The 27,830-nt window shown below is 53.7% G+C and overlaps 3 protein-coding genes across 7 annotated transcripts; 2 read left to right on the top strand and 1 right to left on the bottom strand.

Annotated features, from left to right (window-relative positions):
• Positions 1 to 314: 314 nt before the first annotated feature.
• On the top strand, positions 315 to 3,662 carry Lin7b (lin-7 homolog B, crumbs cell polarity complex component). Of its 2 annotated transcripts, XM_046465938.2 has the most exons (6): positions 315 to 420; positions 846 to 964; positions 1,223 to 1,294; positions 1,891 to 2,100; positions 3,051 to 3,214; positions 3,552 to 3,662. In XM_046465938.2, exons 1-6 carry the CDS (start codon positions 384 to 386, stop codon positions 3,571 to 3,573), a joined length of 624 nt encoding a protein of 207 aa, XP_046321894.1. In that variant the 5' UTR covers positions 315 to 383; the 3' UTR covers positions 3,574 to 3,662. The 2 variants fall into 2 exon arrangements, with proteins under 2 accessions (XP_046321894.1, XP_046321893.1); XM_046465937.2 differs by lacking the exon at positions 315 to 420 and having other exon boundaries at positions 576 to 964.
• Positions 3,263 to 4,218, bottom strand: CUNH19orf73 (chromosome unknown C19orf73 homolog). The gene is given in 3 exon segments (XM_046466005.2): positions 3,263 to 3,954; positions 3,957 to 4,091; positions 4,093 to 4,218. Coding segments are annotated over 3 exon segments (381 nt in total). The 3' UTR covers positions 3,263 to 3,834.
• A 540-nt stretch (positions 4,219 to 4,758) lies between these two features.
• Ppfia3 (PTPRF interacting protein alpha 3) lies at positions 4,759 to 27,824 on the top strand. Of its 4 annotated transcripts, none has more exons than XM_058586064.1 (30): positions 4,760 to 4,904; positions 10,687 to 10,941; positions 11,172 to 11,273; positions 11,641 to 11,805; positions 12,169 to 12,243; positions 12,592 to 12,666; positions 12,972 to 13,193; positions 14,340 to 14,486; positions 14,575 to 14,709; positions 15,095 to 15,178; positions 15,328 to 15,459; positions 15,910 to 15,972; positions 16,189 to 16,268; positions 16,490 to 16,634; positions 17,166 to 17,353; positions 18,718 to 18,940; positions 19,806 to 19,969; positions 20,100 to 20,227; positions 20,877 to 20,970; positions 21,550 to 21,631; positions 22,202 to 22,402; positions 23,668 to 23,730; positions 23,882 to 23,908; positions 24,858 to 25,033; positions 25,446 to 25,543; positions 25,775 to 25,950; positions 26,037 to 26,105; positions 26,320 to 26,491; positions 26,876 to 26,947; positions 27,033 to 27,824. In XM_058586064.1, exons 2-29 carry the CDS (start codon positions 10,702 to 10,704, stop codon positions 26,932 to 26,934), a joined length of 3,585 nt encoding a protein of 1,194 aa, XP_058442047.1. In that variant the 5' UTR covers positions 4,760 to 4,904; positions 10,687 to 10,701; the 3' UTR covers positions 26,935 to 26,947; positions 27,033 to 27,824. The 4 variants fall into 4 exon arrangements, with proteins under 4 accessions (XP_046321889.2, XP_058442047.1, XP_058442046.1 ...); XM_058586063.1 differs by having other exon boundaries at positions 27,028 to 27,824; XM_058586062.1 differs by having other exon boundaries at positions 26,876 to 27,824.
• The last annotated feature ends 6 nt before the right edge of the window (positions 27,825 to 27,830 follow it).

Here is a 27,830-nt window from a genome sequence, read left to right as displayed (position 1 = left end):
ACCCTACAGAATGGGCACCCAGTTATAACAATGGGCTTGTCGGTCCCGTTCACTATCATGTCTGTACCGTGGGTCCAGAAGATGCTGAACACGCATTTGTTTAGGGTGAGAATATGGGGAAAGGATAAGGAGGGGATAGAAAGGTGTGGTGGGCAGGACTCAGGAGATGCAGACGATTCAGCAGGCGGACCGAAGCTGCAATAGGAGGGATCAGAAAAAGAACAGACCAACCCCGCGGCGGTCCAACGTCTCAGCGCCAAGAGCCCAGCGCACGCGGGAGGCGTCTCCGCAGGGGGCGCCCGTCGCCCGGGGCGTGGCCCCACGGAGCCCCGCCTCCTCGCCGGCGACGGGGCAGGCCGGCGGCTGGCGTCTGTGGCGCCGACATGGCTGCGCTGGTGGAGCCGCTGGGGCTGGAGCGGGGTAAGCGCGCCAGGGGGCCCTGCCCACCCGACCGCCGTCTGCGCCCCTGATCTTGGCCCCGCCCGCCCCGGCCAGGCCCTCTCAATGGGCGGGCGGACCCGGCGGGGTGGGCGGGGCGGGGCGCTACGAGCTGGGCAGTCCGTGGGCGTGAGAGGGTCAGTGGGCGAGCCGCTGGTGAGGGGTGGCCACCGTACACCCGCAGCTCTGTGTGTGTTGGGGGGGAGGGTCCTGGAACCTGCCGGGCACCTGGCTGACGCAGTCGCTCACTCGCCACCCTTGACTCTGCGGGATGTCCGACTGGGCTCTGGTGCCCTTCTCCGCGCAGTCTGAGCTCGCCCTTACTCCACCTCTCGCTGCGTCTCTCGGTGGCTCCGAGTCTTGGTGTCCGACTCTCCGTGTCTCTGTGCCCCCGCCCCCGCCCGCAGACGTGTCCCGGGCCGTGGAGCTCCTCGAGCGACTCCAGCGCAGCGGGGAGCTGCCCCCGCAGAAGCTGCAGGCCCTCCAGCGAGTCCTGCAGAGCCGCTTCTGCTCCGCCATCCGTGAGGTGAGCCGCCAGGGTAGGACACAGCTTGCGGCCGCCGTCATCCTCCTCCCGTCGCGAGCCTAGGGACTACGCCTCCCGGCAGCTCCCGAGGCGACTCGCCGTGCGGTGCTCGCGCTGCAGCTCCGGGGTTCTTTGGGAGTTGTAGTTTCCTCAGGCTCTGGTTGCAGGGCGGATCCTTGGGTGGGAGATCCGGGGTCTGGACAACTCTAAGTGAGGAGGGGGCTGGTGGCTCCCTGACGCTGCTGCGTCCCCGCCCAGGTGTATGAGCAGCTCTATGACACGCTGGACATCACTGGCAGTGCTGAGATACGCGCTCATGCCACAGCCAAGGTAGGCGCCCCCGCCCGGTTGCTCTTGGCATCCCCTGACCCGCACGTCTAGCTTAGTGCCTTCTTGAGGCTAGTCCTTCCTATTTCCTCTTTCATGATTTTTGCCAAATCTATACATCATCCTTATGGCTATTTATTTATAATTTCCTTTAAATAACCGCACATTTTTTAAATTTAAATGTCCTAGCAACTAGAAATAGAAACAATATCACATGGCTGCCTAGAAGATAACCCTAAACATCTCTACAGTGGAATGTCAATAAAACATAGAAATCTTATTAAACTATAAGTAGATGATGCTTCTCATTGCTTCCTGGAGGCTCTCCATTCCCTTCAGGCCTACTTTTCATATGTTAAAAAGCAAGATTGTCCAGTGCAGAGTATTTTGTAGACTTACTTCCCTGACATGCCAGAAGCATGCCCGAACTCAAAAGAACATCCTGTCGCCACCTCGTGATTTTGTGTAGAGTGATGGCAGGTTCCCTCATGCTCAGGGAAAACAATCTGGCTTAAATTGCTGTCCCCAGCCTAGATCCCTGACCCTAGCACACTTGCCCACCATGGAGGGGTTACTCACTTCTGGACACTTTCTCCTAGGCCACGGTGGCTGCTTTCACAGCCAGTGAGGGCCATGCACATCCCAGAGTAGTGGAGCTGCCCAAGACAGATGAGGGCCTGGGCTTCAACATCATGGGTGGCAAAGAGCAGAACTCGCCCATCTACATTTCCCGTGTCATTCCTGGAGGAGTGGCCGATCGCCATGGAGGTCTGAAACGTGGGGACCAACTGCTGTCGGTGAATGGTGTGGTGAGTGGAGGGCTGAAGCAGGTCTGGGACCCAGCTGTAGCAGTCCCTGGTTGAAGTTCATTCAGTGCACTAGCTTAGCACTGCTTCTGGGGCCAGCCCTCTGCTGTGCAGTGCTGCAAACCCTGTGGGAAGCACCTCCAGTACTCAAGGACTCCCTCTCTAGTGATAGACATATACCCTGACTGAAATAGTCCTGATCCACAGACATAATCATGAGGAAATCCAAAGCATCGTGAGAGCCCAGATGTGGCACCAGTCCAGTGTAGATGAGGAAAGTTTTTGCAGAAGAAGGAAAATTTGATTTGGGTGTTGAAAGATGAGTTGGAGTTCTCCAGACAAAGTGAAAGGAGTATTATAGGAAGGGACTGTGACTTTGCACTCCTTTGAGATGAAGAGAAAGGGCTTGGTCTGATGGAGGTCTGGGGCATGTAGTTAATTAAAACCGTGTGGTTAGAGTAGAAGTAAACTAGGTGATTGGGGCCTGCGAAGCTGGCATTAGCCCTAGGGGTGCTGTGGAGCCATGGGTAGGCTGAGTGTACCAGAGGGAGAGGTATAGCTTGGAGAAGGTGCGTTACACACCTTCTGGGAATCTGTGGGAGATGGATGGAGAGGGGAGGCTAGGTTGAGTCCAGAGGGGAGAAGACAAGACCTGAGCTACGACCAAGGCTGTGAGTATCGAGAAGGAGGGTATTAGTGGCCTCTGGGAGGGAGATGACAAGATGGCCTGGCTCAGTGCCTTGGGGCATGAGAGTGTCCTTGGCATGGGGAATCTGGACAGTTTTAGGGAGAATGCTGAGCCAAAAGTCAATGACTCTCCTACAAGGAGGATAGGAATTCATGGCATCTAGGCCAGGCACCGGCTTTACCAGCATTCATCCAGTTTCCTGGGCCAGGGCTGGGCAAGGGTAGCAGGCCCAGGCCCAGCTGTCTTGTGTGGTCCTGCCCTGCAGAGTGTTGAGGGTGAGCAGCATGAGAAGGCAGTGGAGTTACTGAAGGCCGCCCAGGGCTCGGTGAAGCTGGTGGTGCGTTACACACCTCGAGTGCTGGAAGAAATGGAGGCCCGTTTTGAGAAGATGCGCTCTGCACGCAGGCGCCAGCAGCACCAGAGCTACTCGTGAGCCCCTGGTCACCACGCCCCTGGGGCTTCCATTGCTTCCCCTTAACCCCAGATTCTCAAACCAGGCCAGTGATTCCTAGGACCTTGATGGCCTCCCCCAGCCCTGGCTCCTCTCCTTGGGTATGCTGATCTTACCCCCTGGCTCAGACTCCCACTTGGGACCCTTGTGAATTAATTCCCCGGGACTCTCTAGCTCCCTCTCATCCCCACCTACTCCTGGAATTCCTCAACCCCTACTTGGGCCCTTCCCTCAGAAACCCCAGTCCTAGCTTTCTTATGCTCCTCCAGGGTTCCTTCCCTGAGCCTGGCTCCCCTCTCTTCACCCTCCTCGCAGGTCCTTGGAATCTCGAGGCTGAAATCAGAGATCTGGATCTTCACCCTCACCCTCTCCCCCTGTACAGTATTTATTGTCACTGGCTCCTTATTTAAAGATGTTTGACCCTCATTGAGTGTCCGTGTTTCTGTCCTGCAGCCTGGGGGTAGACTGTCTTGAGGTGTGGGGGAGAGAGAAGAGCTGAGGTGGAGATTAAGCCCTGATGAAGCCAGAATCTGGTCTGAGACGCTGGTAGAGACCTCTCCCTAGGTCTGAAGGCGGAAGCTAGGCCGGCTTCTGAGGGTCAAATCGGAGGGCAGAGGCTGGGTCTGAATGAGCGGGCCGAACTGAAGACAATGCGCCCTACCCCAAGGAGGGTCGGAGGGCGAGAGCCAAGCGCCTTCCTCAGTAACCGGTCTGACCAAGAAGTCAAGAAACGCAGCTGGAGCCAGTGGGCGGCCTCTGTGTGGGCGGGGCGGGGCGAACCATTAGCCTCGTCCGCCAGGGGAGCCTCGCAGGCCGCACTATCGTCTGCGTGAGAGCTGGGGGGGCCTGGTGTAGTTTCCCAAGGCAGGCGCAGGGGTGCGGAATAAGGTGCACTCATCCGTCGGGCACTCAACCCACCTTCCAACCAAAGCCCGTCTTTCTGGAAACCGCCCTTGCCTTAAAATACAACCTTTACCCCCATCCCACTGCCCGTCCAGCCCTTGTGTCCCGTGCGGCGCTAGGGCCGGCGCGCGCCACCTCCAGGATCCAGGGTCGCGACTCGCGTTCCACGCCGCGCGCTACTCGCTCCAGGTGACATCATCCCCCAGCCGGGCTCCGCCTCCCGCCCCAGCCGCCGCACGCCGAGCGCCTATTGGCCGAGTCACCTTAAGCCCCGCCTCCTGCTCTCCGCCCGCGCGACCCCTCCCTGCCCGTACGAAGGCGGGGTCTAGACGCCGGCCGGCGGCGACGGTGCCTCTCATTGGTTACTCAATGCCGTCTGTCAGTCTCCTGTTAAAGGGGCCAAGACCGCCTGAGAGCTGTGGGGGGGAGGGGGAGGGAGGAGAAATTTTTTTGGGGGGGAAGGTGGTATTTGGGGGGCGCTGGTAGGCACCCCTGGATCTGGCAGCTGCGGCCTCGCGGGGGGAGGCTGAACGGTGACAGGGACAGGGGGCTATTTTAAGGGGTAGAGGGCTGTGAGACTGAGAGGGAGGGGGTCCCCAGCGCCCAAGCCCAAGCAAGAGACGCTGAGCCCGCGCGAGCCGCGGAGACAGGGCTCCGGAGCTACAGATCCGGGCCCCGGCCGCCGCCAGGGGCCCCGCCCGGTCCCCCCACCCCACCCCACGTCCCTCCTGCAGCCCAGCTCCGCCCGCAGCCGCCGCGGACCAGGTAGGTAAGAGCCCGGCCCAGCCCGCCTGGCAGCGCCCACCCTGGGGACCCTTCGGCGAGACTCCTCTGCTTCCCCGAGATCCTGGATTTCCTTCCAGGTCCCCGGGGACCCCAAACCCAGATTTTACAACCCAACACAGGAGACTCAGGCGTGCCCCTTCCTGGCTCCCAGAGTCCCCAACGGAACCCTAGACTCCCAGGCGTGCTGCCTCCTTGAGCCTCCTCCAGGGCCCAGGAGCCTGGATTTGCCAGTTCAGCCCAGGTACCCCTCCTGAACCTGGGTCGCTTTCCTTGGCCCAGTCCCGGGAGCTCCAGACACCGGCCGCGGCTGTTTCAGACTCCCCCAGTTACGGCCGGCCGCTCCCCCGTCGCATCGACTTAGTCCCCCTTCGCGCACCGGTGTGCGGGTCTCCAGCCTCTGGCTTGAACAGCTGGCCGCGTCTCTCCGTCCAGGCCGGCTCGCCCGCCGCCCTGGACACAGGCCCGCTCTGGAGCTGTCCATGGTCAGCGCACTTGGCAGCCTTGCTTCCCCCACCTCAAGCCCGCGCTGTCAGGGAGGGGGCGCCGCAAGGCGGAGCGGGGATACCCCCAGCTGTGCCTTTGACCCGGGGATACCCAGGCCCTCCCGGACCTGGGCCGCAGGATTCCGCTGGCCAGGCATTCAGGCCCCATCCTCAGCGCCCCAGATTTCTGGAACTCCAGCTGCTCTCCAAGGAACCAGGGCTCTGTTCACCTTAGAGACCTTAGCACTTGGGCATCCAGCTCCCACCAGGTTCTGGAAGCTGTCATTCCTCTGCCGGACCCGGCTGATAACCCTCACCCTGTCAGGACCTAGGAATCCAGTTTCCCAGCTTTTGCCCAACACCCCCTCCCCTTAGCACCTAGTTTAACATGCCCCTCAGACAATATTACTGAGACTTCTGGTACCCTCAGGGACTCAGGCGCCATGACTCTCTTCCTTTCAAGGGTCTGGAATGCAATCTCTATGTGATTCCTTGGCTTCTTTTCACCTGTCCCCTTGGACACCTAGGTGTCTTGTCCTGGGTCCAGCATCCCCTTAAGATCTAGGAATTTAGACCGCAGCCTCAGTACTGCCTGTCTGCCCCAGCCCAAGAGGTACTTGGGTTCCAAGTTTCTAAGCCCCTGTCCTTAACATCCACATGGATTCAGGATTCCAGGTCCCCACCTCAGTTCCACCTTGGTATCTAATTTCTTAGTTCTCACTTTAAGGGGTCTAGGTAGGTGCTCATAATTTCATGACTCCCTTCAATTTCACATCTCCTATGGCCTTGACAAACCCCTGCCTTATCCCCATATCATCTCAGAGCTAGGCTTTTGGAATCTCCTCTGTCTTCTGTGCCCTAAATCCTGGATTGAGACATTGCCAGTACTGCATTGCCTCCTTAGCCCCATATCATGATGCCCCATTCTTTACACACTCAAGAGGACAATGAGCCAAACATGCATCCCTTTCCCCCAGACATGTTCTGCGGTCCAGGCTCATTAGGCAATCTAGAACCTGCCATCTTCCATATTTCCAATTGCACATGTGCCCTTGCATTGTTCCATATTCTACATTCTTTCTATGTGCCACAACATTTCCAGTTAATATCTCTGTTCTATCTTCACCCAAGGGATGATCTAAGTTCTAGACCAGATGCTGAATTCTGGGCATACCTTTTTTTTTGTTGTTTTTTTATTTGTCTTTTCAAACACCTAGATAATGTCCACAAACTAAATTCTGATCTCACCATCTCCTCAGACATATTCCACATTTCTAGCAAACAGTCCTTAGTGTCTGCTAAATTTTCATTTTAGGTGTGTTCTAGGTTCCAGCCACATCCTTGGCATTGTTCTAGATTCCATTCTCCTCCCAGGGACATTCTAAGTTCCAGAACGTGTGTATTAAATTACCTGCTCTGGCCTTCCTCCAATTTGTGTTCTCAATTCTAGAATGCATTTTTCTGTTTTAGGTTCCATCTAATTTCACAATCTTAAATCTAGAAGATTCCCAATGAGCTGGGCATGGTGGTGCACACCTGTAATCTTAGCTACTCAGGAGGCTGAGGCAGGAAGATCACGAGTTCAAAGCCAGACTCAGCAAAAGAGAGGTGCAAAGCAACTCAGTGAGACCTTGTCTCCAAACAAAATACAAAAATGGGCTGGGCATGAGGCTCAGTGGTTGAGTGCCCCAGAGCTCAATCCCCGGTACCTCCTCGCCCCACCCCCACCCCCACCCCCACCCCCGCAAAAAAATATTCCCAATGAAGTGTTCTATATTACATTTTCTTTCCTCAGGTTCTAGTTTCTAGGCCCATTCATTTCAACTTTCTGTGTCTTTTCCCCTAGTGTGGCCTTAGGGTAGAACTTGTTCCATAATGGATTGTGGGCTTTCTCCTCCATCTGCCATGTTGGCATTCCAAGCATGTTCTAGGCTTTCTCTTCTTCTGGAGTCTTATGCTTAGAAATGTTCTCATTTCTAGAACATCCTCCTCCTTTGCCAGTTCAGTCTTTATTTTTAAATTATTTATTTATTTGTTTATTTGCTTGCTTATTTATTTATTTATTTATTTATTTATTTATTTTGGGTACTGGGGAGTGAAATCAAGGTTACATTACACTGGAGTTACATCCCCCAACTCTTTTTTTTAAATACTTATTTTTTACTTATAGGTGGACACAGTGTCTTTATTTTACTTTATGTGGTGCTGAGGATCGAACCCAGTGCCTCACACATGCTAGGCGAGTGCTCTACCTCTGAGCCACAACCCCAGCCCATCCTCAACTCTTTTCATTATTATTATTTTTGAAACAGGGTCTTACTAAATTCCAAATTCCTAAGTTGGTGAGCTTGGCCTGGAATTGTGATCCTCTTGCTTCAGCCTCCTGAGTAGCTGGGATTACATGCATACACTATCATGCCCAGCTCCCAGGAAATTCTTAATTCTCAGCATCCATCCTTCTGCATTTTCCCCAAGATACTTCCAAGATTCAGGCAAACTCCTTGCTACTTTTCATGTTTTTCTTCATCCGCAGTTCATGCTCTGCATTCTAGAGCTTCTCATTTTAGCACTATCTAGACATGATCAAACCAAGAATGTGACCGGCTGCTGTATTCCATTTTAATACCTTCATCCCTAGTAAGTTCTGAGTTCTAGTCACACCTTCTGACTAGACTCATTATGTATTACATTAGATATGTTCCTGGGTATCCTTATGCTCCTCTCTGTGTTTGGGGTCCTGGGATAACCAAGAAACTCTAAGTTATTGAGCTGCTTTTGGTTGATTCCAAGATCTAGGCCTCAGTTCAAGAATATGACCCTCTACTTAGCCCAATGTGTGCATTTTTTATTTTTATTTTTTATTTGGTGCTGAGTTGGAATCCATGGCCTTGCACAATGCTCTACTGCTGAGCTAAAATCCCAACCAACCCCCCAACGTGGTAAGCGTGGAAGCGTGTGTCTTTTTTGCATTCTGTATTGTTTTCTTGCCACTGGATTTCTAGATCCTACCCCAACCCTGCTGTGATTTGTCTTCTCAGTGAATCTGAGGTACTAGAGTGGCCTCCCTAAAATATCGGCGGTCGCATCCTCTGAGCAGGTTGTGGGTTTAAGATATCATGTTGGCTTCTGGCCTAAGGCTGGCCTGATGTCTTATGAATGTTTTTCTGAATCTGGCCTCTGAGTGCTGGAATTCAGGGGTCTGGATTTTGGGATGCACCACTTCAAAAATCCAAGGGTGCAGGCACCCAGCTGTCTCCTCTTCCAGGTCTCAGAGCTTCTAGGCCCACTCCTCTCCTCATGGGAGGAGGCCCCAGTTCTAGACTTTGGGTACAGTCCGCATATTGGGCGGGGTTGAGAATTATCCACTCTCAGAACCGGTTATGCCGCTGCCCGTAGGGGGGAAGGAAAGGAAGGAACCCAGTGAAAGTCCCTCCTGCTTTCGGCTCGGCCAGCCGGACCTGTCGGACCTGAAGCGTGTGAGGGAGCGGCTAGAGCTGGCTCGGTGGGGCCTCACTGAGCCTCTGCCTCTCCACTGGCTCCAGTAACCGAAGCCCCGCCTTCCCGCCTCAGAAACCCCGCCCACCCCTCCTCCCGCAGCCTTGGCTAACGCCCCACGAGGGCCGGGCTGGCGGCTGGGGGACAGTTCTAGGCTGTGGGTGGACCCTGGAGAAGGAGCGGTACACTTGGATTCCCATGGTCTAGGAGAGGAGGGATCTGAAGGCTGTGATTTCTGGTTCTAAGGGAGGAGGCTGAAAACCTCGGGGAAAGAAGGGAGGTGTGGTCTCTGATTCCGAGGATTGGGGAGGAGGGGGCTGGAGGCTCAGGCTTTTTGGTCTAGGAGAGGAAGGGACTGGTGGTGCCTAGACTCCTGTGACCTGAGGCAGCAGGGAGTTAGATCTTGGACTCCCGGATTGTGAAGAGGGAGATGACTAGCACAGTCTTGGTCCCCGCCATGCTTTGCTTTTTGCCCTTCTCTCTCTCTCTCTCTCTCTCTCTCTCTCTCTCTCTCTCTCTTTCTCTCTCTCTCCCTCCCTCCCTCCCTCCCTTTCTTTTCTTCTTTCCTGTACCCAGGATGGGACTGAATCCGGGAGCACTACACCCCTAGCCTCCTCCCCTTTTTGAGGCAAGGTCTTGCTAAATTGTGGAGGCTACCTTCAAACTTGGGATCCTTCTGTCCTAGCCTCCCAAGTCACTGAGATTATAGGCGAGCACCTTTGCTACCCGCTGCACTCCTCTGCTCTTCATTTTCATTTTATTTTAGTTGTTTACTTTAAAAACTTTTATTTTTTTTTTTTTGGGGGGGGGACAGTGCTGAGGATGGAACCCAGGGCTTCACACATGCTAGGCAAGAGCCTTACCCTACCATTGAGCTACACCACTGGCTGCACGATTTGTTTATTTATTTATTTAAGCCAGGCTCGGTGACCCACAGCTGTAATACCAGCAGCTCAGGAGGCTGAGACAGGATTGTGAGTGCAAAGCGAGCCTCAGCAATTTAGTGAAGGTCCTAAGCAACTTAATCAGACCCTGTCTCTAAATAAAATTTAAAACAGCGACAACAATAACAAAAGGCTGGGGATGTGGCTCAGTGGTTAAGCACCCCCTGGGTTCGAATCCCTGGTACAAAACAAGTACCAAGGGGAATTTAGATGTCTGGGAAATTGAAGGAGGGCAGCAGTTGGGCTGGATAGTAGTTGAGGACCACCTCTGAGACAGTATATAGGTGGTCACATCCTAGTGATCTGTGTCTCCATTCCTGTGGCTTTCTGAAGGCATGGTTTTGGCTTGGCCTTAGTTTCCTTGCCTATGCAGAAGATTGAGGATTCTCTCGGCAGAGTCAGAATAGGTAGAAATTGATTTTTCCACATTAATTTAGGTAATCCCTGGGTCACCTAGCTTCAGTTCTTCTGAGCGGGTCAGGCCTAGGTTTGCTGTCAGTGCCTCGAAGAGGCTGACCTGTTTCCCTAAATGCTCTCACCGGGTAGCCAGGACTGTTTTCCTAAAAGTAATGGCTTTCAGTTTATCCTGTGCTATGATTACAATGGCCTCAGTTCCTCTGGCAGCACCTGGTGGTCAATCCTTAAGTTCTCTGGGTGACTGTCAGGTGGTGGTGCCTTAGTTTCCTTGTGTCATGTGTCTGGGCTTTGGTCTCTCCTGTGCAGAGCCTGGACGGCCCCACCTGTTTCTCTCATGCAGTATCCGAGTGGCTGTGCCTCAGTTCTCTGCTGGTGCCTTGACAAGGGTGGTTTCTGTTCCCTAACCCCTCTCTGCACCGGCAGGCTGGCACCGCCGCCATGATGTGCGAGGTGATGCCCACCATCAGCGAGGATGGCCGGCGGGGCTCGGCGCTGGGCCCGGACGAGGCAGGCGGGGAGCTGGAGCGCCTCATGGTCACGATGCTCACGGAGCGCGAGCGCCTGCTGGAGACGTTGCGCGAGGCGCAAGACGGACTGGCTACGGCGCAGCTGCGGCTGCGTGAGCTCGGCCACGAGAAGGACTCGCTGCAACGCCAGCTCAGCATCGCTCTTCCCCAGGTCTGGGCGGGGCCGGGGCGGGGCCTGCAGAGGAGAAGGGTGGTCTGGAAGGGGCGTGGCTTTGCATTTGGAAAGGAGGAGTCCGGGCGAGGCTTCCTTTGGTGGGCGGGGTCTGAATAGCAAGAAGGGGCTGGACTTATTCGGGAGGGGCGGAGCCTTCAAACTCCTAGGGAAGGAGGGAGATAGAAAAGGATTGATCCTTTGTCCGGATTCTGCCCACGTCTGGACAGGAGTTTGCGGCTCTGACCAAGGAGCTGAACTTATGCCGAGAGCAGCTGCTAGAGAGGGAAGAAGAGATTGCGGAACTGAAGGCGGAGCGGAACAACACTCGGGTGAGGGGTGTTAAGGGCTGGGCCTGAGTGGGGTGGATGACCCCTCTTGGTGTTTCTGCCCCCCCTTTTTCTCCTTATCTCATTTTCTTGTCTTCTTTTCTTCTTTGCTCCCACTTCCTGGATGACCTCCTCCTCTGGTCCCACTCCTTCCTCCTGTCCCCTCTCTGATCTCCATACCCTTCTCTTTTCTTGCACCATCCTTTCCTTGACTCTACTTCTGCTGTCCTTCTCTTTTCCTGACCTGCCTCTCACAGTTCCCTTGGCTATCTCTCTTCTTCCGTATGTCCTTCATACTGTCACCTCCTTTCTCGATCCTACCCCCTTTCCCTTGTTTTTTAAACTTGACTTGTTATTCTACCCCCTCTAGCTCCTCCTGGAACACCTGGAGTGCCTGGTGTCCAGGCACGAGAGGTCACTGCGCATGACTGTGGTGAAGCGCCAGGCCCAGTCCCCGGGTGGGGTCTCCTCGGAGGTGGAGGTGCTCAAAGCTCTAAAATCCCTCTTCGAGCACCACAAGGCCCTGGATGAGAAGGTATGAGAATTGGAAGAGACAGGATGAAGAAGAGAAAATCGTGGTTGACAGGAGCTGTCCTGAGTGGGACATATTCGGCTGTGATTGGTTAGGGATGTCCTAAGTGGGAAGAATGTTTACTGTGATTGATCGGGACAGGCTATGCAGGCTGGGATCCGACTGGTTGATCGTAGAAAAATGAAATGAGGTGGGGGCTACGCCTGGGAAAGGATGCCTGATACTGGGAAAGGTACACCTGGTTGGAGGAGATGTACATCCATTAAGAGAGATGAATCCTTATGTTACCTTATCAGATCTGTCGCGGGGATGTTCTGGGACAGTTGACAGGTCTCCATCTCACTCCTGTCCTGCCCCTATTCCCAGGTCCGGGAGAGACTGCGGATGGCACTGGAGCGAGTGGCAGTACTAGAGGAAGAGCTGGAGCTGAGCAATCAGGAGGTGGGGGCGTGGCCAAGAAGGGGAGGTTGACTGGAACTAAGGAAGTACCAGTGGGCGGAGCTAATTGGGCGTTTACAAAGGGGTTGGACAGTGAAAAAACAAAACAAATCAAACAAACAAAAAACAGTGGGGCTTTTAAGAAGGAGCTCATCCTGCAGGGCTGAGGTGAGAACCTCCCAGTGAGAGTGAGACTAAGATGAGAACCAAAGGCTGGGTCTTTGGCTGGATTAAGGAGAAAATGGTTGGATAGGAGAAAATGGAGCTAAAGTGGAAAAAAAAAAATTAAGATGGGAAATAAAGCTGGGGTTCCAAGAGCCCTTTGTGTTGATTCCCCTTTCACTCTTCCAGACTCTGAGCCTTCGAGAGCAGCTCTCCAGGCGGCGGTCAGGCCTGGAAGAGCCAGGCAAGGATGGAGATGGACAGGTGAGAAGAGGAAGTCTCCTTTCTGTGACTTCCACTCAACCCCCGACATTGTTATGGTCATCTTGATGGTTGTATGATCCTCACTTACCCTGGGACATCTGAACCTCCAAGACCTTTACTGGCTGTTGTCCTCACCTAGCTAACTTCTGTGAACCTCCATGACCCCTGTGGACTACGACCTGCATGATCCTTACTGATCTTTGATTGCCCCTCACACACACCTCAGCTGACCAACTTTTTCTTTGCATTCCCTGTTTTTTTTGCTTTCCCCACTCTGAGATCTGTCCCTTCCTCTCTCACTCCAGACCCTTGCCAATGGCCTGGGTCCTGGCGGGGACACCACCCGCCGCACAGCAGAGCTGGAGGAGGCCCTGGAGCGGCAGCGAGCAGAGGTGTGCCAGCTGAGGGAGCGCCTGGCGGTGTTGTGTCGTCAGATGAGCCAGCTGGAGGAGGAGCTGGGCACCGCTCACCGTGAGCTGGGTAAGGCGGAGGAAGCCAACTCCAAGCTGCAGCGGGACCTCAAGGAGGTAAGGTGGGAGCCCCTAGTGAGGGGCCTCCGTGCCCCCAGCCTTCTCCCTCCCCCTTTGTCCAAATTTCCTAAGCTCATGACTAGTGGCACCGGGATTCAGTCCCCAGATTGTATGGGTCTCTCCACCTGTGTGAGCTTCAGTTTCCTCACCTGTAATATGGGACTTATGACCCTTATCAGAAGGTTAGCATGTGCCACTCAGTAATTGGTCCTCATTATTGTATTACAATGGTGACATTCTCGTATGCCTCTAAATTGAATTTTTTTGTTGGCATTTTGCACTTCCTGGCTTAGTCTCCTTGACCCTAATTCTCATGCCCAGGGATCTGTTGGGAAATGAGGGATCTGAATTCTCAAAGGCAGTGGATGAGAAGGAGAGTGAGGATTTTATTTCTCGCCATCCACTAGGGCCTTCATCTGGGAATGTAAGCCTGGACAACTGCAGGGCTGGTTTAGGTGGGGGCTGTGAGGAAGTGTGATCCCACCATAAGGGCTCCCAGACAGGAGTTCATTTTCCCCCAGAATCTGTAGCCTATCTTCTATGCTTGTGCTATCATGGTGGCTCCTGGGAGGTGTTGCTTTCCAGATACAAGGGAATTTTGTTTCCCATGAAACACTGAGGGACTTCCTCTGTGATTCAAAGCCTGTTCTGTGTCAGAAGTTGTTGAGAAAACTAAGGCTTGGATTTTGAGAAGGGTGGCTTGATTCAAAACTTCACATCCCATGAACTTTCAGTCACCTTTACCGGAGGGTCTAAGCCAGAACTATCTTAGAAAGTGGGTGGTGTGAACACAGTGGTGCTCACCTGTAATCCCAGTGGCTTGGGAGCCCGAGGCAGGACGATTGCAAGTTCAAAGCCAGCCTCAGCAAATTAGCGAGGCCCTGTCTGAAATTAAAAAAATAAAAAAGGGCTGGGGATGTGACTCGGTGGTTAAGTGCTCCTGGGTTCAATCCAGGAAGGAAGGGAAGGAGGAAGGAAGGCAGGCAGGCAGGCAAAACTGGGAGGCGTGGCACCCACATTCTGAAGCCCAGGGGACTCCATTTCCCAGTATACCTTAGGGTGCCTTGCCCTAGATTTTAAGCCTAGGCTGCCCCGAGTGCTTCTGGGAGCTGTAGTAGTCCAGGGCCTTTTTGCCCTCTGCAGGCGCTGGCTCAGCGGGAGGATATGGAGGAGCGGATCACAACCCTGGAGAAGCGTTACCTGAGCGCCCAGCGCGAGGCCACGTCTCTGCACGATGCCAACGACAAGCTGGAAAATGAGTTGGCCAGCAAGGAGTCGTTGTACCGGCAGGTGGGGGAACACCCTGCGGGGGACGGCTGGAAAAGGGCTGTGGACCCTGTGCTCTAGCCCTTCTTTCTCCTTCCTCTCCTTCCCCCAGAGTGAAGAGAAGAGCCGTCAGCTGGCTGAGTGGCTGGACGATGCTAAACAGAAGCTGCAGCAGACGCTGCAGAAGGCAGAGACCTTGCCCGAGATAGAGGCGCAGCTGGCCCAGCGTGTGGCAGCGCTCAACAAGGTGAGGAGAGGCCTCACCAAGGAGATGGCGCAAGGCCCTATCTAGAGGAGGAGTGGGCAGAACATCCGAGTGGCTTCTGGGGAAAAGGGGAGGGGGTCTGGGGGCGGGTAGAGGACTTGGATGGAGCAGAACTTGGAGGTTTGGGGTGAGAGGACCGTGTTTTCTAGTCTGGACTAAAAGGATGGATAGCTTGGAACCAGAAAGGGCAGGAACAGGTCCTGAGAATGTAGACTGGACACAGGAGCGGGACCTGAATCACAGGGGCTGGGGAGGAACCCGGAGCTCGTGGGGTGGGGCCTTGTAACCGGCCTTGAAGGCAGTGGGGCCGGGGACCTGACTGGATCCTGGTGGGGTAAAGTCAGACACCACGGGTTCTGTCCACTAGGCTGAGGAGCGTCATGGGAATTTTGAAGAGCGGCTTCGGCAGCTGGAGGCCCAGTTGGAGGAGAAGAACCAGGAGCTGCAGCGGGTGAGGGAGCTGAAGACTCCACAGAGGGCTGGGCTTTGAGGCTAGGGTGGGGCTTAGGTGAGGGGGTGTGGCGGGGGCGGGTCTTAGAAAAGGGCGGTGCTCTGCCCAGGACCAAATTGAGCCCCGTTGTACTGCTTTTCTATGCGCAGGCCAGACAGAGAGAGAAGATGAACGATGACCATAATAAGCGGCTGTCCGAGACAGTGGACAAGCTGCTGAGCGAGTCCAATGAGCGGTTACAGCTTCACCTCAAGGAGCGCATGGGAGCGCTGGAGGAAAAGGTGCTTCTCAACCCAGAATTCCGACAGCCAGGAATCCGATGGCCCCAGGCATTTCCTCCAGATTCGTTATCTGAGATGTCTAAACCCGAGCATCCCAAATTCGACAGTCTTCTCCAATCTATTGTTGAGACCACTTTTTCACTTCATCTAAACATTCCAAGAGCTGAATACTAAGGGCATCCAGACCCTGAGTCCTCCTCTTTTCCCAAAGCCTCCAGCCATATGGTCTGTCAAACCCTGAGTCTTCTGAGATAATACAAGATGTCAGATCCCAGGGCTTCCAGAATTGCTCCAACTAGATGCACTTTAGGCCCCACAACCCACCCTCCCTTCCTCTCAGCTCACCATTTGTCTCCACTCCATTCCTCTGGGTCCCTAGGCCTGTCTGCAGCGGTGGCTAGACATGCTGGGTTTGGGCCCCACTGCCTCACTTCACCCTTGTTCTCCTAGAACTCACTGAGCGAGGAGATCGCCAACATGAAGAAGCTGCAGGATGAGCTGCTGCTTAACAAGGTGGGGGGTTTGGGGGATGGAAGGAAGGAAGTGGGGCTGGGTCGCTGAGGTTGGAATTGGTCTCAGAAAAAAGATGGGGACAGACACTTGACACCTTCTCCAGTCCAGCTTACTCTCTTGACAATTCACTTTCTTAAACCTTTCCCCAACTCTCTCTAAGCCATGCCCATGCCCATGACTCAGGGTAACCTGACATCTCCAATCCCCTCCCCCCAGGAGCAGCTCTTGGCTGAAATGGAGAGGATGCAGATGGAGATCGACCAACTGCGGGGGAGGCCACCATCCTCCTACTCCAGGTGACAACAGCCCTCTGGCTCCGCCTCTGTCTAGGGAGCCACTCTGGTCAAGCTCATCCCTTTTGATTCCCACTCCCTGCTATTTCCTGAGGCTATCACTCATCAGTCTTATTTTTGACCTTGAATTCATAACCCCTGAGCCCAGGCCTGTCCCCATGACCCCTGATCTCTTTCATCTTTTCCTGAACCATGAATCCATGACTGCCTTCCCATGCCCACAGGTCTCTCCCTGGCAGTGCCCTGGAACTCCGTTACTCCCAGGCACCCACATTACCTTCCGGCACCCCCCTGGACCCTTATGGGGCTGGCAGTGGCCGGGCAAGCAAGAGGGGTCGCTGGTCGGGGGTTAAAGATGAGCCCTCCAAGGTCAGCATCCACCTCTGGGGCCTGGACTGAGCAGGGCATGGACAGGCAGTGGTAGGGAATGGAGCCTAATCCATGAGGCTCAGGGAGGAGGAGGCTGGGTTGAGAGGCAGGGTCTTCTGTACTCACCTGTCTTCTTTCCTTCCCCCACTGGAATCCACCATCATGACTTACCTGGGCACCTCTTCATGTGAATGTCCTGCTACCTGGTGAGCACCTGAGATTAATGACACGTGGGGGAAGGGGTGTAGAATCTCAAAGTGGGTGGGTCCAGATGAAGAGGAGAAGTGGGCTGGATTCAGGGAGATGGAAGTCAAGGGAGCTGGGTGGAATCATGTGCAGGGGTTTGGCTTGGAGGGTTGGGGGAGGGGTTAAGAAAGGGGCCTATGAACAGAGTGAGCTGGGCTTATGGAACAGAACCGGAGCATGTGGGCAGAGGAGCGGAGGGTGGGCAAAGTCAGAATTGGTGAGTGAAGACCCAACGCCAACCTTGGCCTCCACTCACCAGATGTGCTTCTGTTCCCACAGAGACAGGACTGGGAGCGGTCTGCTCCTACAGGGTCCATGCCACCCCCATTCCCTGGGGAGCTGGATGGCTCTGATGAGGAGGAGGCAGAAGGGATGTTTGGGGCAGAGCTGCTGTCCCCCAGTGGGCAGGCTGATGTACAGACACTGGCCATCATGCTTCAGGAGCAGCTGGAGGCAATCAACAAGGAGATCAAGTGAGCACTGGCCCAGACCTGCTCTGTCCTGCCTGAGCTGATCACACAGTCCCTCTGGTTCCTGGAAACTTGCTGAAGGCCTGAGTCCATTCCCTTTCCCACCATCCTCAAGGGATTCTCCCAGTCCTACATTCTCTACAGTGTCTATTAATCCCCCAGGATACACCCAAGCCTTCCACGTGCTAATTACATGTATATCCCTCAGCCAGTAACTCACAATTTCCAGACACATCAAAGACTGCACTCCAAATTACCAAAAATTTCAACTCTGTACATCGAGAATCTTCCAGCACATCGTGGATTTCATGGCTTCATATAACCCATACCCAGGGTGTCCCAGTACACCAAGAATGTCAACACAACAAGGTACCCAAGAATTTTACCATAACACATTAATTAAATACCTCAACTCCACAGGAGAGGTGCTGCACACCTGTAATCCCAGGGGCTTGGGAGGCCTAGGCAGGAGGATCTTAAGTTCAAAACCAGCCTCAGCAACTTAGCAAGACCCTCTCTCAAAATAAAAAACAAAAGGGCTGGGGATATGGGTCAATGGTTAAACACCCCTAGGTTCAATCTCTTGTACCAAAAACCTCAATTCTAGGGCTGGGGCTATAGCTCAGTGGCAGAGCACTTGCTTAACATGCGTGAGACACTGGGTTTGATCCTCAACACCACATAAAAATTAAACAAATAAAATTAAGGCATTCTGTCCATCTACAACTACAAAAAAATTTTAAAAACCTCAATTCTATGCCCAAAGAATTTTTACCCAATAGAACAAAAATCCTCAATTTATTAAGAAGCCCCCATTGAAGTCTACCCCAGTTCCCCAGAAATTGCCTTTATTTGGAAATTCTCTTACAATACATTTTCTCCATTATGTCTCAGCAAGTAGGGCAACATGACCATCACCTTCCACTCAAACTCTGTCTTGATTGATTAGCTCTCACATACTGAATGACTCTATGACCTTCCCAGATGCTAGATTGACCTAAAGTGTCTCTGATCTCACCATGATTTGATTATGACCTGGCTTTTGCAATCCTTCTTGGAATATTATCTCTTGCCCATAATCACCTTTTAATGATTTTACAGAACCATTTGATTATCATCAAAGCCAAACTGATACAGATCCTGATCTCCCTGATCAAACTAATTCTTCTGTGACTTCCTTAGACTACCATGACTCCTTGACTCCCCTTGAACTCATGAGGCCATCACAAATCCACCCAAGCCTTTGACTTCATGGCACCTTCTCCAGAATTCTCCTTACCCCACCAAGCCTTTCTAGCCTATTGCGGCCCTCAGACTCCCTCTCCCTCTCAGCTTCATCACCCAGTCTCTCCTGTTTCCCTCTCCAGGTTGATCCAAGAGGAGAAGGAGACAACAGAACAGAGGGCAGAAGAGCTAGAGAGCCGGGTGTCCAGCTCTGGCCTGGACTCGTTGGGCCGCTACCGCAGCAGCTGCTCACTACCCCCCTCCCTCACCACCTCTACTCTTGCCAGCCCCTCCCCTCCCAGCTCCGGCCATTCAACACCCCGCCTGGCACCCCCTAGCCCTGCCCGTGAGGGCACCGACAAGGCGGTGAGTGCTCTGGAGTCTCCCCAGGCAGGTGGGAGGATGAGGACAGGTCAGAAACAAAGCTTCCCCAAAATCATCAGTAATAAGCCCAGGACACCAGTGGTTTTCAAAAGCATCCTTAGCTTTCCCTAAAATTTCCAACTAAAGGTGGGCCAAGTCAGTGGCTTCTTTAGACTAACATGCTGGAAGCAGGTGTCCCAGTCTATTTGTCTTATGCATAGGATTTTTTAAAATAAGAGCATTTATTTATTTATTTTTGCAGTGCTGAGGATAAAACCCAAGACCTCATGCATACTAGGCAAGCGCCCTATCACTGAGCCACATCCCCAGCCCCTGTTTGTTTTTTTGAGATGGGGTCTTGCTCTGTTGCCCATGCTGATCTCAAACTCAAACTCAAGTGATTACCCTGCCCCAGGTCCCTAAGTAGCTGGGACTACAGGTATATGTCACTGTGCTTGCTACACAGTGTTTAAAAAAATGTTTCTCTGACTAAACATGCACTTCAGAACTACAGTTAGGTCCTCAGAATTGACCTTTGAGGGAGGCAAAAGAGATACTAGCCTTATTCTATTGCCTTAAACACAAGTCTTCAGGTTTTCAGGACTTATAATCCACTAGCTTTCTTTGAGGCCAAGCATATCTCACTCTTGACACCAAAAGCAAAGATACTATAAATACGAGCTTATCAAGCTCCAGGGGAGCTCCCATCATTGCCTTTATGTCCCCTACTTAATGTAGGCTACCTTCAGATATAGTGCTCCAAGCCACGGTCATCCCCAGAAATCCCCTAATAGACACCCCAGTTAATGGGGAGCCTCCAACATGACCCCTCCAACTTAATCCAGCATATATGCTTTTCTATCCCCAGAATCATGTCCCCAAGGAGGAAGCTGGAGCTCCACGGGGAGAGGGGCCAGCCATCCCAGGAGATACCCCGCCACCCACTCCGCGCTCTGCCCGTCTTGAGAGGATGACCCAGGCCTTGGCACTGCAGGCGGGGGCCTTAGAAGATGGGGGACCCTCACGGGGAAGGTCAGCAGGGGCAAAGGATGGGAACAGGGAAGAACTTGCTTGGAAGGATGAGATGGGGGTAGACAAGGACTTGGGGCGGGGGGAAGGCCATCCCACAAGGAGTTTGTTCTTACTCTGTCCTGCTTACCAGTGAGGGTGCCCCAGATTCCCTTCACAAAGCTCCCAAGAAGAAGAGCATCAAGTCATCCATAGGCCGACTCTTTGGCAAGAAAGAGAAGGGGCGAATGGGACCCCCAGGCCGGGACAGCTCTTCTCTGGGTGAGTGGTCTAATTCCAACCCATTTCTTCTTTGTTTCCCCCCTGTCTCCCCTTTAATTTCTTCTTCACATCTTGACTTGACATTCATTTACTTAGAATGACATGCAGAGGTAGACAGAGGAGGAGGGGAAAAGAGAGGGCCCTCTGGCACCTGCCTGGGTGACTGGGCAGGTAAACGAATTTATTTTATTACTTTTTAAATAGAAAGAGGATATAGACTCCTAAAAGCTGGGCACCTTCCAGTGGTGTGCTGGAACCTCCTCACACAGGTTTGTGAGCGCTGTTGTTTCAGGAAGTCTGTGAGCTGCTTGATATCACATTGATAGCTCTAAATTGGCCACAGAAATTGGCAAACACTACCAATCAGGGAATCCTCCCTTCCAGGGAGCCAGTTGTTAGCCATTTCCCAGCACACCACTGCCACCTTACCAAGGCCAGCCCAGTGAATCTAGCCCTTTTTGGGGGTATGTCTCCAATTCATTGTCTGGGAGGTGACATTGGTCCCTGTCTGGCTTTGTCACTCCCTCAATGTGGCTACACAACTCCCTCAGGGCCTGCGCCATCCTGGCATCCTCCTCACCACCCCCAGCATGAGAGATTCTGCCTCCCCCTTGAGACTTTCCACATTTTCACCCTTCCCTGCCTCCAGCTGGAACACCCTCAGATGAGACGCTGGCCACTGACCCTCTGGGGCTAGCCAAGCTGACAGGCCCAGGAGACAAGGACCGAAGAAACAAGAGGAAGTGAGTGTGTGACAGTATATTGTATGTGGAGGGTGGTGGGGTGGTGGCCAACAGAGGTGAGACTAACTTGCTGGAAGCAGGTGTCCAAGGTCCTGAACTTGCTTATTTGGGAATCTGGAACTCCTAGACTTTTTCTTTGTCTCTCAAAAAAAAAAAAAAAAAAAAAATATATATATATATATATATATATATATACACACACACACACACACACACAGTCAGGATTGAATGCAAGGGTGTTTTGTTGTTGTTGTTGTTTGTTTGTTTGTTTTTTTACTACTGAGCTACATCCCCTTTTATTTTTTATTATGGGAAAGGGTTTTTCTAAGTTGCTGAGGCTGCCCTCTAACTTGTGATCTTTCTGCCTCAGCCTCCCTAGTCACGCTGCACCCAGCTGTTTTTCTCTCTTTCAATGGGTGTGGGGAAGATGGATTTCAGAGATTCACATGCAATTTTTGACTTTCTGTCATGTTTTCTACATTTATAAGATATAATCATACGTGTGTGTGGTGAAGGGGTCTGTCCAAAGGGCTGGGGGCTTCCACCCCTGAGAACTCCTGCCCTGCTCTCCCCCACCAGGCATGAACTGCTGGAAGAGGCCTGCCGCCAGGGTCTGCCTTTTGCTGCGTGGGACGGGCCCACTGTGGTCTCTTGGTTGGAGGTACTGGGGCCCAGAAATGACCTAACTAAATGATCACTAACTCTCTGACACCCCTGCCCCCCATGAATGTTGGCTGGATGCCAGCATCTTGCTACCCCAAGCTGAGGTGGGGCGAGGTGGGGAGGTGAGGACTTGGAGGGGGATAGGCTCCCTGTCAATGGAAACAGCTTCTCTCTCCTCCCTCCACCCCTGCCCCTCTGGTCCTGCCCACCTGGGTTCTGGTCTCTCCGTGTCTCCTCCTATGTGGGATTCTCCCCATCTCTGACTGTATGTCTGCCATTCCCTGTGCCTCTGGATCTCTCTCCCATGTCTCTGGGTGTTTCACTCTCCCCCTACTGTCTCTCCACACCCTTTTCCTCTTCAACTCTGGCACTCCCTCTGTCTCCCTCTGCCTCTCCCACGTCTATGTGCCCTGTCCTGTTTCTCCTGCAAACTTTCCCATGTCTCTGTTTCGCCCCCACTTGCCTTGCCCATCTGTCTCCCTCTCTCCCTTTCTTTCTGTGTCTCCCCCATTTCTCCTGCCTCATCCTCTCTGTCCCTTCCCCCTGTCCCTCTCTCCCTCTGCTCCAGCTGTGGGTAGGTATGCCTGCGTGGTATGTGGCTGCCTGCCGGGCCAATGTCAAGAGTGGTGCCATCATGGCCAACTTGTCGGATACAGAGATCCAGCGTGAGATTGGCATCAGCAACCCTCTGCACCGGCTCAAACTGCGCCTAGCCATCCAGGAGATGGTCTCACTCACCTCCCCCTCAGCTCCCGCCTCCTCCCGCACGGTGAGTGTCCGGCGGCCAATCCCGGCCCTTGCTGCCTCCGGCCCCGCCTCTATTCCTGAGATTAGCCAATCCCACTCGTGCTCACTTTCTGTCTCCTAGACTCTGCTCCTCATTGGCTCTCATCGCTCCCCAGGTCTCTCGGCCTCGCCTCCACTCCTAGTCCTGTGTGTGTTGCGCCTGGTCCTTCCTGAGAGGCTCCTTGGGCTGTGTGTGTGTGTGTGTGTGTGTGTGTGTGTGTGTGTGTGTGTGTGTTGTGAAGGGGTCTTGCCTTAGCTTGTGTCTGTGTGGAGGGTCTTGCCTTAGCTTGTCTTCCCCAAGAATGGCTCTTTCTCATTCTTGAGGTCTCAGCTCAGATGTCACCACCTCCCAGGGCCCTTCCCTAAGCTCCACAGCCGAACCAGTCGTCCCTGGGCACCCAAGACAGTAACTCCTTCTAATTTTTTTCCACATAAAATTTACTACCTTCTAAAATTTTATCTTTTCCTTCCAGCTTTTTGTTAATAGAAGTTTCAAACATATAGAAAATTAATTGTACCCATATCTATTTCCACAATTGTTTACCCTTGGCCATACCTGCTGTTTACTTGTGTGTCTATTTCTGAGGTACTCGCATGTAATTTGAGGACATCATTACTGTTACACCCCAAAAAATATTTCTGCAGACAGCCTTTAGCCACCGAACCCTATTGCATCTGAGACTTGATATTATTGTTAATTTCATCTACTAGTTGGTCTGTGCTCATAGTTCCCCAACATATTTATATTGATTGTAGCTCCCTCATCACGACAAGGACCTTGTCTGTTGCATTCTTTGCCATATCCCAGATCTCACAACAGAGACTGTCACTCACTAGGAGTTCAGAAACGTTTGAATGCATGTATGTTCCTAATGCATGGGGTTGTTGAAGCAATAACCCAACAAATGTGAGTGAACCCCACTCTCACTGCCAAACAGTTGCTCCATTACTGTTCCGCAGCCTCCTTCTTGATCCTCACTCTGTAAGTCTGTGTCAGGTCAGAGAGGTGATATCATTTGCACAGGGCCACACAGCAGAATGCTCAGTTGGGCCTCAGTTCTAACTCTTTGCCTGGAACATGATGGATGCTTGAGAAAGGATCGCTGCTTTCCTCTCCCACTGCTGGGCCCACAGACAGAAAGCAGAATATACATAAACATATGGCCCAGTGGCCTTTGAATCATGACCCCATTCTCCTCCCCTATCCAAAGTCAGCTTCCATTACCATAATATCTCCTCTCCACTCAGCCCACAGGAAACGTATGGATGACACACGAAGAGATGGAGTCCCTTACAGCTGCCACGAAGCCTGTGAGTGCCCCCCAGTACAGGCCTTGAGGGTGGCACTAACTCTCTTTGGGGGTGGGGGCAGGGACTGAGTCTGTGGCTGTCTGTCCCTTCTGTCATCCTCTGCCTGCCCCGTAACCCACCCCTTCTCTCCCTCTTCCCACTAACGGGTCAGGAGACCAAGGAGATCAGCTGGGAGCAGGTAGGGGTGTGGGGCGGGCGTGGGTGCATGAAAAGGCTGTGCACGCTGCATGGATGCCCCTCTTTCTCTGAGCCCAGCCCCTACCCTCTCCAGAACATTCCATCATCCCTGCAGGGGTTTGCAACTAGAGCTCAGCTCTAGACTGGTTCATTGTGGCTCCGTGGGCCGCGATGTGGAAGCCCACACTGTTCCCTGGTTAGCCTGGTGCACCAGCCATTCCATTGTCATGGGTTGTGGAGCCCTAGGGGATGTTCCATTGCTGTATTAGAGGGAGACCCAGAGCATCCTGTTTTCCCTTATGTTGAGAGGAAGGGGGCTATGCTGCATCATGAGGGGATCACTGGTGATGGTAGTGGTGAGGCAGGCCAGGCTGAATGAGAAGCCGGGGAAGACAAGCTGCATTTCGATCTCAAGTTGGGGATGAACTGTGTTAGGCTTGGTCTTTGTTTTCAGCAGAGAAATTGTCTCCTTCCTTATGCAAAAGAGGGTGAATGTCTTTGGACTGATCCAGAACATTGTCCAGGCCAGACTTAGCATTAAACTAGTATTTTCAAAACATTGAGGTTGGAAGAATCCACTGCCTTGGCTTGGAAGGCCAGTGATTTGGGGCTGAGTTGGGACAAAGTTAGAACAGTGCTTCTTAAAAGGTAATGTATAGTTGAGATCACCTGGGGATCTTGTGAAAGCACGATAGGATTTCAGTAGGTCTGGTGTGGGGTCTGAGGTTCTGAAGCTCCATGATGATGTTCAGGGACCACCCATCATACTTTGTAGGGTTAGGAGACGACTGTGGACTGGTCCATTGGCCCAAGCAGACATTGATCTTTGTCCTGCAGTGAGGGTGGGGAAAGAATAGCCTTGGGTTGAGGGACTGGACTGAACTCCTTTCATACACACATGGGATTAGTCCAGAGAGCCTGACCCCTCCCTCACCTGCCCATGGCCCCAGATCCTGGCATACGGCGACATGAACCACGAGTGGGTGGGGAACGACTGGCTGCCCAGCCTGGGGCTGCCCCAGTACCGCAGCTACTTCATGGAGTCGCTGGTGGATGCCCGAATGTTAGATCACCTTAACAAGAAGGAGCTCCGGGGCCAACTCAAGATGGTGGACAGCTTCCACAGGTGGGGACTGCCTGGCCAATGGGGACAGTCCAAGGGGAAGCCCCACCCCTAGTCTTTGACCAATGGGGCTGGCAATGGGAAGTTCCTAGGATTATCTTTGACCCTTTAGTCTGGGTTTTCAGGAATCCTGACTCTGCCCCATCCTCTAAGAAGATGGTCCATAGGAAGAGTTCAAAGTTCAGGTCCGGAGACAGTTTGCCTAGTTAATTCCACTCCCGGTCCAGGTTAGCCAATAGGAATTGTCTGTTGAAAATGCCCCACTTCCTGGGAGGGCCAACTATCAATACAGCCAATCAATGGAACTCCCCAACCTCTCCCAGAAGACTGCAGCCAATGGAGAGGGCCTAATAGGAGCAGCAGTCAGTGGGGGCTGTGAAGGCTCCTCTGTGACTCCACTTCCCCTGCTGCTCAGGGTGAGTCTGCATTATGGGATCATGTGCCTGAAACGACTCAACTATGACAGGAAGGACCTCGAGCGGAGGAGAGAAGAGAGCCAGACCCAGATCCGAGGTGAGTGGAAGAGAGTGAGTTCCTTTGTGAGCCAGGAGGAGGGTACAGGGGCAGAGTTGGGATAGGGGTGATGAGGAGAGAGCCCAAAGAAAAAGATCACTACCATGAACGAGGTGTGGAGCCAGCCTGGGGGCGTGGCCAGAAAAGAGCAAATGGGGGAAGAGGTATGGGCTAAACTGGACAGGCGTGGCTCATGGGAGGGGCGCGACTGAGGGTCCCTTCCATCCTTAGACGTGATGGTGTGGTCCAATGAGCGTGTCATGGGTTGGGTGTCCGGGCTGGGCCTGAAGGAATTCGCCACGAACCTCACGGAAAGCGGGGTGCACGGGGCTCTGCTCGCCCTGGACGAAACCTTCGACTACTCCGACCTGGCCTTGCTCCTGCAGATTCCCACGCAGAATGCACAGGTGAGCTGCTGCTGGGCCTGGAGCTTGCTGGGCATCCTCACCTCGCGGTTTGCACGCCCCAATCTTTCTTTTACTTCCGTCTCCAGGCCCGACAACTCCTGGAGAAGGAATTCAGCAACCTCATCTCTTTAGGCACAGATCGCCGGTTGGACGAGGTGGGCGCAGCAGCAGCTCTGGAGACCCGGCTGCACCTCCACTCTAGGCACTGAAAGGGTGGAGCTTGGCTTTGCCAACCAATCGTGGCTGGAGGCTGGTCCAGGGAGGGGACGAGTTAAGGGGGAGGAGATATCCAGAGAGGGGTGGAGCCAAAAGAAGGGCGGGGTCGAAACGGGGCCTATGTCCCTTACTTTTTCCTGTCCCTATACCTAGGACAGCGCCAAGTCCTTCAGCCGCTCTCCATCCTGGAGGAAAATGTTTCGAGAGAAGGACCTCCGAGGCGTAACCCCTGACTCAGCAGAGATGTTGCCTCCTAACTTTCGTTCGGCTGCAGCAGGAGCCCTGGGCTCACCCGGGCTCCCTCTACGCAAGTTGCAGCCAGAAGGTGGGGAGTTCCCAAATACGACGGCCCCTTTCCCTTCTCAAGGGTGGGAAGTGGACTAACTCAGCCTTCCAGGTTCACCTTACAAAAGGACCGTTCCAGTAATCCAGACTGTCCTTGGAATGTATTAATCCCACACCAGTGTCCTTTCCAGGGTGGGAAATGAACTCTCCCAGAGCCATCTGGGCACTTTATTTTAGTCTCAAGTTGTGGGAAGAGAAGAAAACCCACGTGGAACCAAGCGATGGTTGTGACGTCGGGAGGGGAAGTCCAAGGGAGCATTCCTGGAATTGAGGCCCGAACTGGCAGAAACCCTGGAAAAGAACTGGGGGGTGGGGGTGGGATTGTGTGTGCTCCAGGCTGAACCGCTGCTCGCTCTCCCTCCAGGCCAGACTTCTGGGAGTTCCCGGGCAGATGGTGTTTCGGTCCGGACCTATTCCTGCTAGTGTAGGCTTCCAGGTGAGGACTGTACCGGGCGAGCTAGGGGGTGTGGGGCAGCACAGTGGATCTTCACTACTCTGTGCACTGCCCCGCGTCAGTGCAGGTGATCTCACTCCGATGGAAGAATCGTCCCGAGGCCGGACCGCTCCCCCTCCCACCCAGAGTATGGTCTGTGCGGGGAAAGCGGTCAGGGAAGCTCGCGCCGCGGACCGGACCCTCTGTACAGACAAATCGGGAGTGCGTGTCCCCGCCTCACAAATGGACTGGGCCAGGACCAAACCACATGAACTGGACTGAGAGGGGGAAGAAGAGAGCAGGAAGAAATCCCGCCCCAAACTTCTGCCTCCCTTTTCTCTACTTTGTAATTTATTGATCAGTTTCCGATGGGAGACGGGAACCCTTCACCTGCGGAAAAGGGGCCGGGCTTCCCTCCAGGGCCGCATGCGGGAAGAGGCTTCCCCCTCCCCTTTTTCCTGCCCAGTCGCGGGGCCCTAGTCTTCCTTCTTCGTCCGAAAGGAGGGGAGGGGGACTCGCTGCTACAAGCCTCGCCCCCTGTGCCACTCAGCCCCTCCCCGCCGCATTCGGTCGTCAGTCCCCGGGGTCATCTGCGGGCGGGGTCCCCTCTTCCTCCCCCGTGTCTCGTGTCCCCGGGGCCTCCCCGCCCCCCGTGCTGTGGCCGTGTCCGTGCCCCAGGGGTAGGGAGCGCAGAATTGTGCTCCCGGTTCCCCGCCGGCTCCGGGGTTTGCATGGGAGAATCCTCTTTCCACGATGCCACTGGGCGATGTGGCGTGGGGGGAGTGCGGACGGTAGGGGAGCCCTCGCCCCCGACTCTCGGTCGGCCTCCCGGCCCCAGGCGTCACTCAGTGATCACGGGTAAAGAGAACTATTTCAAAAAGCTCCG

The sequence above is a fragment of the Marmota monax genome, unplaced genomic scaffold (genome assembly GCF_021218885.2).
Source record: "Marmota monax isolate L192 unplaced genomic scaffold, Marmota_monax_Labrador192_F-V1.1 WCK01_AAM20220418_F8-fsc00160, whole genome shotgun sequence".
NCBI classification, from domain to species: domain Eukaryota; kingdom Metazoa; phylum Chordata; class Mammalia; order Rodentia; family Sciuridae; genus Marmota; species Marmota monax.
Note: the sequence above shows the minus strand (reverse complement) of the source record. Positions and strands in the feature narration are given on the sequence as shown.

Coding starts and splice junctions, on each gene's coding strand:
- Ppfia3 (XM_058586064.1), top strand. CDS start 10,702: ATGATGTGCGAGGTGATGCCCACCATCAGCGAGGATGGCCGGCGGGGC. Junction 20,228..20,876: donor CCGGGACAGCTCTTCTCTGG/GTGAGTGGTCTA, acceptor CCCTGCCTCCAG/CTGGAACACCCTCAGATGAG. Junction 26,106..26,319: donor CAGATCGCCGGTTGGACGAG/GTGGGCGCAGCA, acceptor CCCTATACCTAG/GACAGCGCCAAGTCCTTCAG.
- Lin7b (XM_046465937.2), top strand. CDS start 710: ATGTCCGACTGGGCTCTGGTGCCCTTCTCCGCGCAGTCTGAGCTCGCC. Junction 965..1,222: donor TCTGCTCCGCCATCCGTGAG/GTGAGCCGCCAG, acceptor GTCCCCGCCCAG/GTGTATGAGCAGCTCTATGA. Junction 3,215..3,551: donor CAGCAGCACCAGAGCTACTC/GTGAGCCCCTGG, acceptor CCCTCCTCGCAG/GTCCTTGGAATCTCGAGGCT.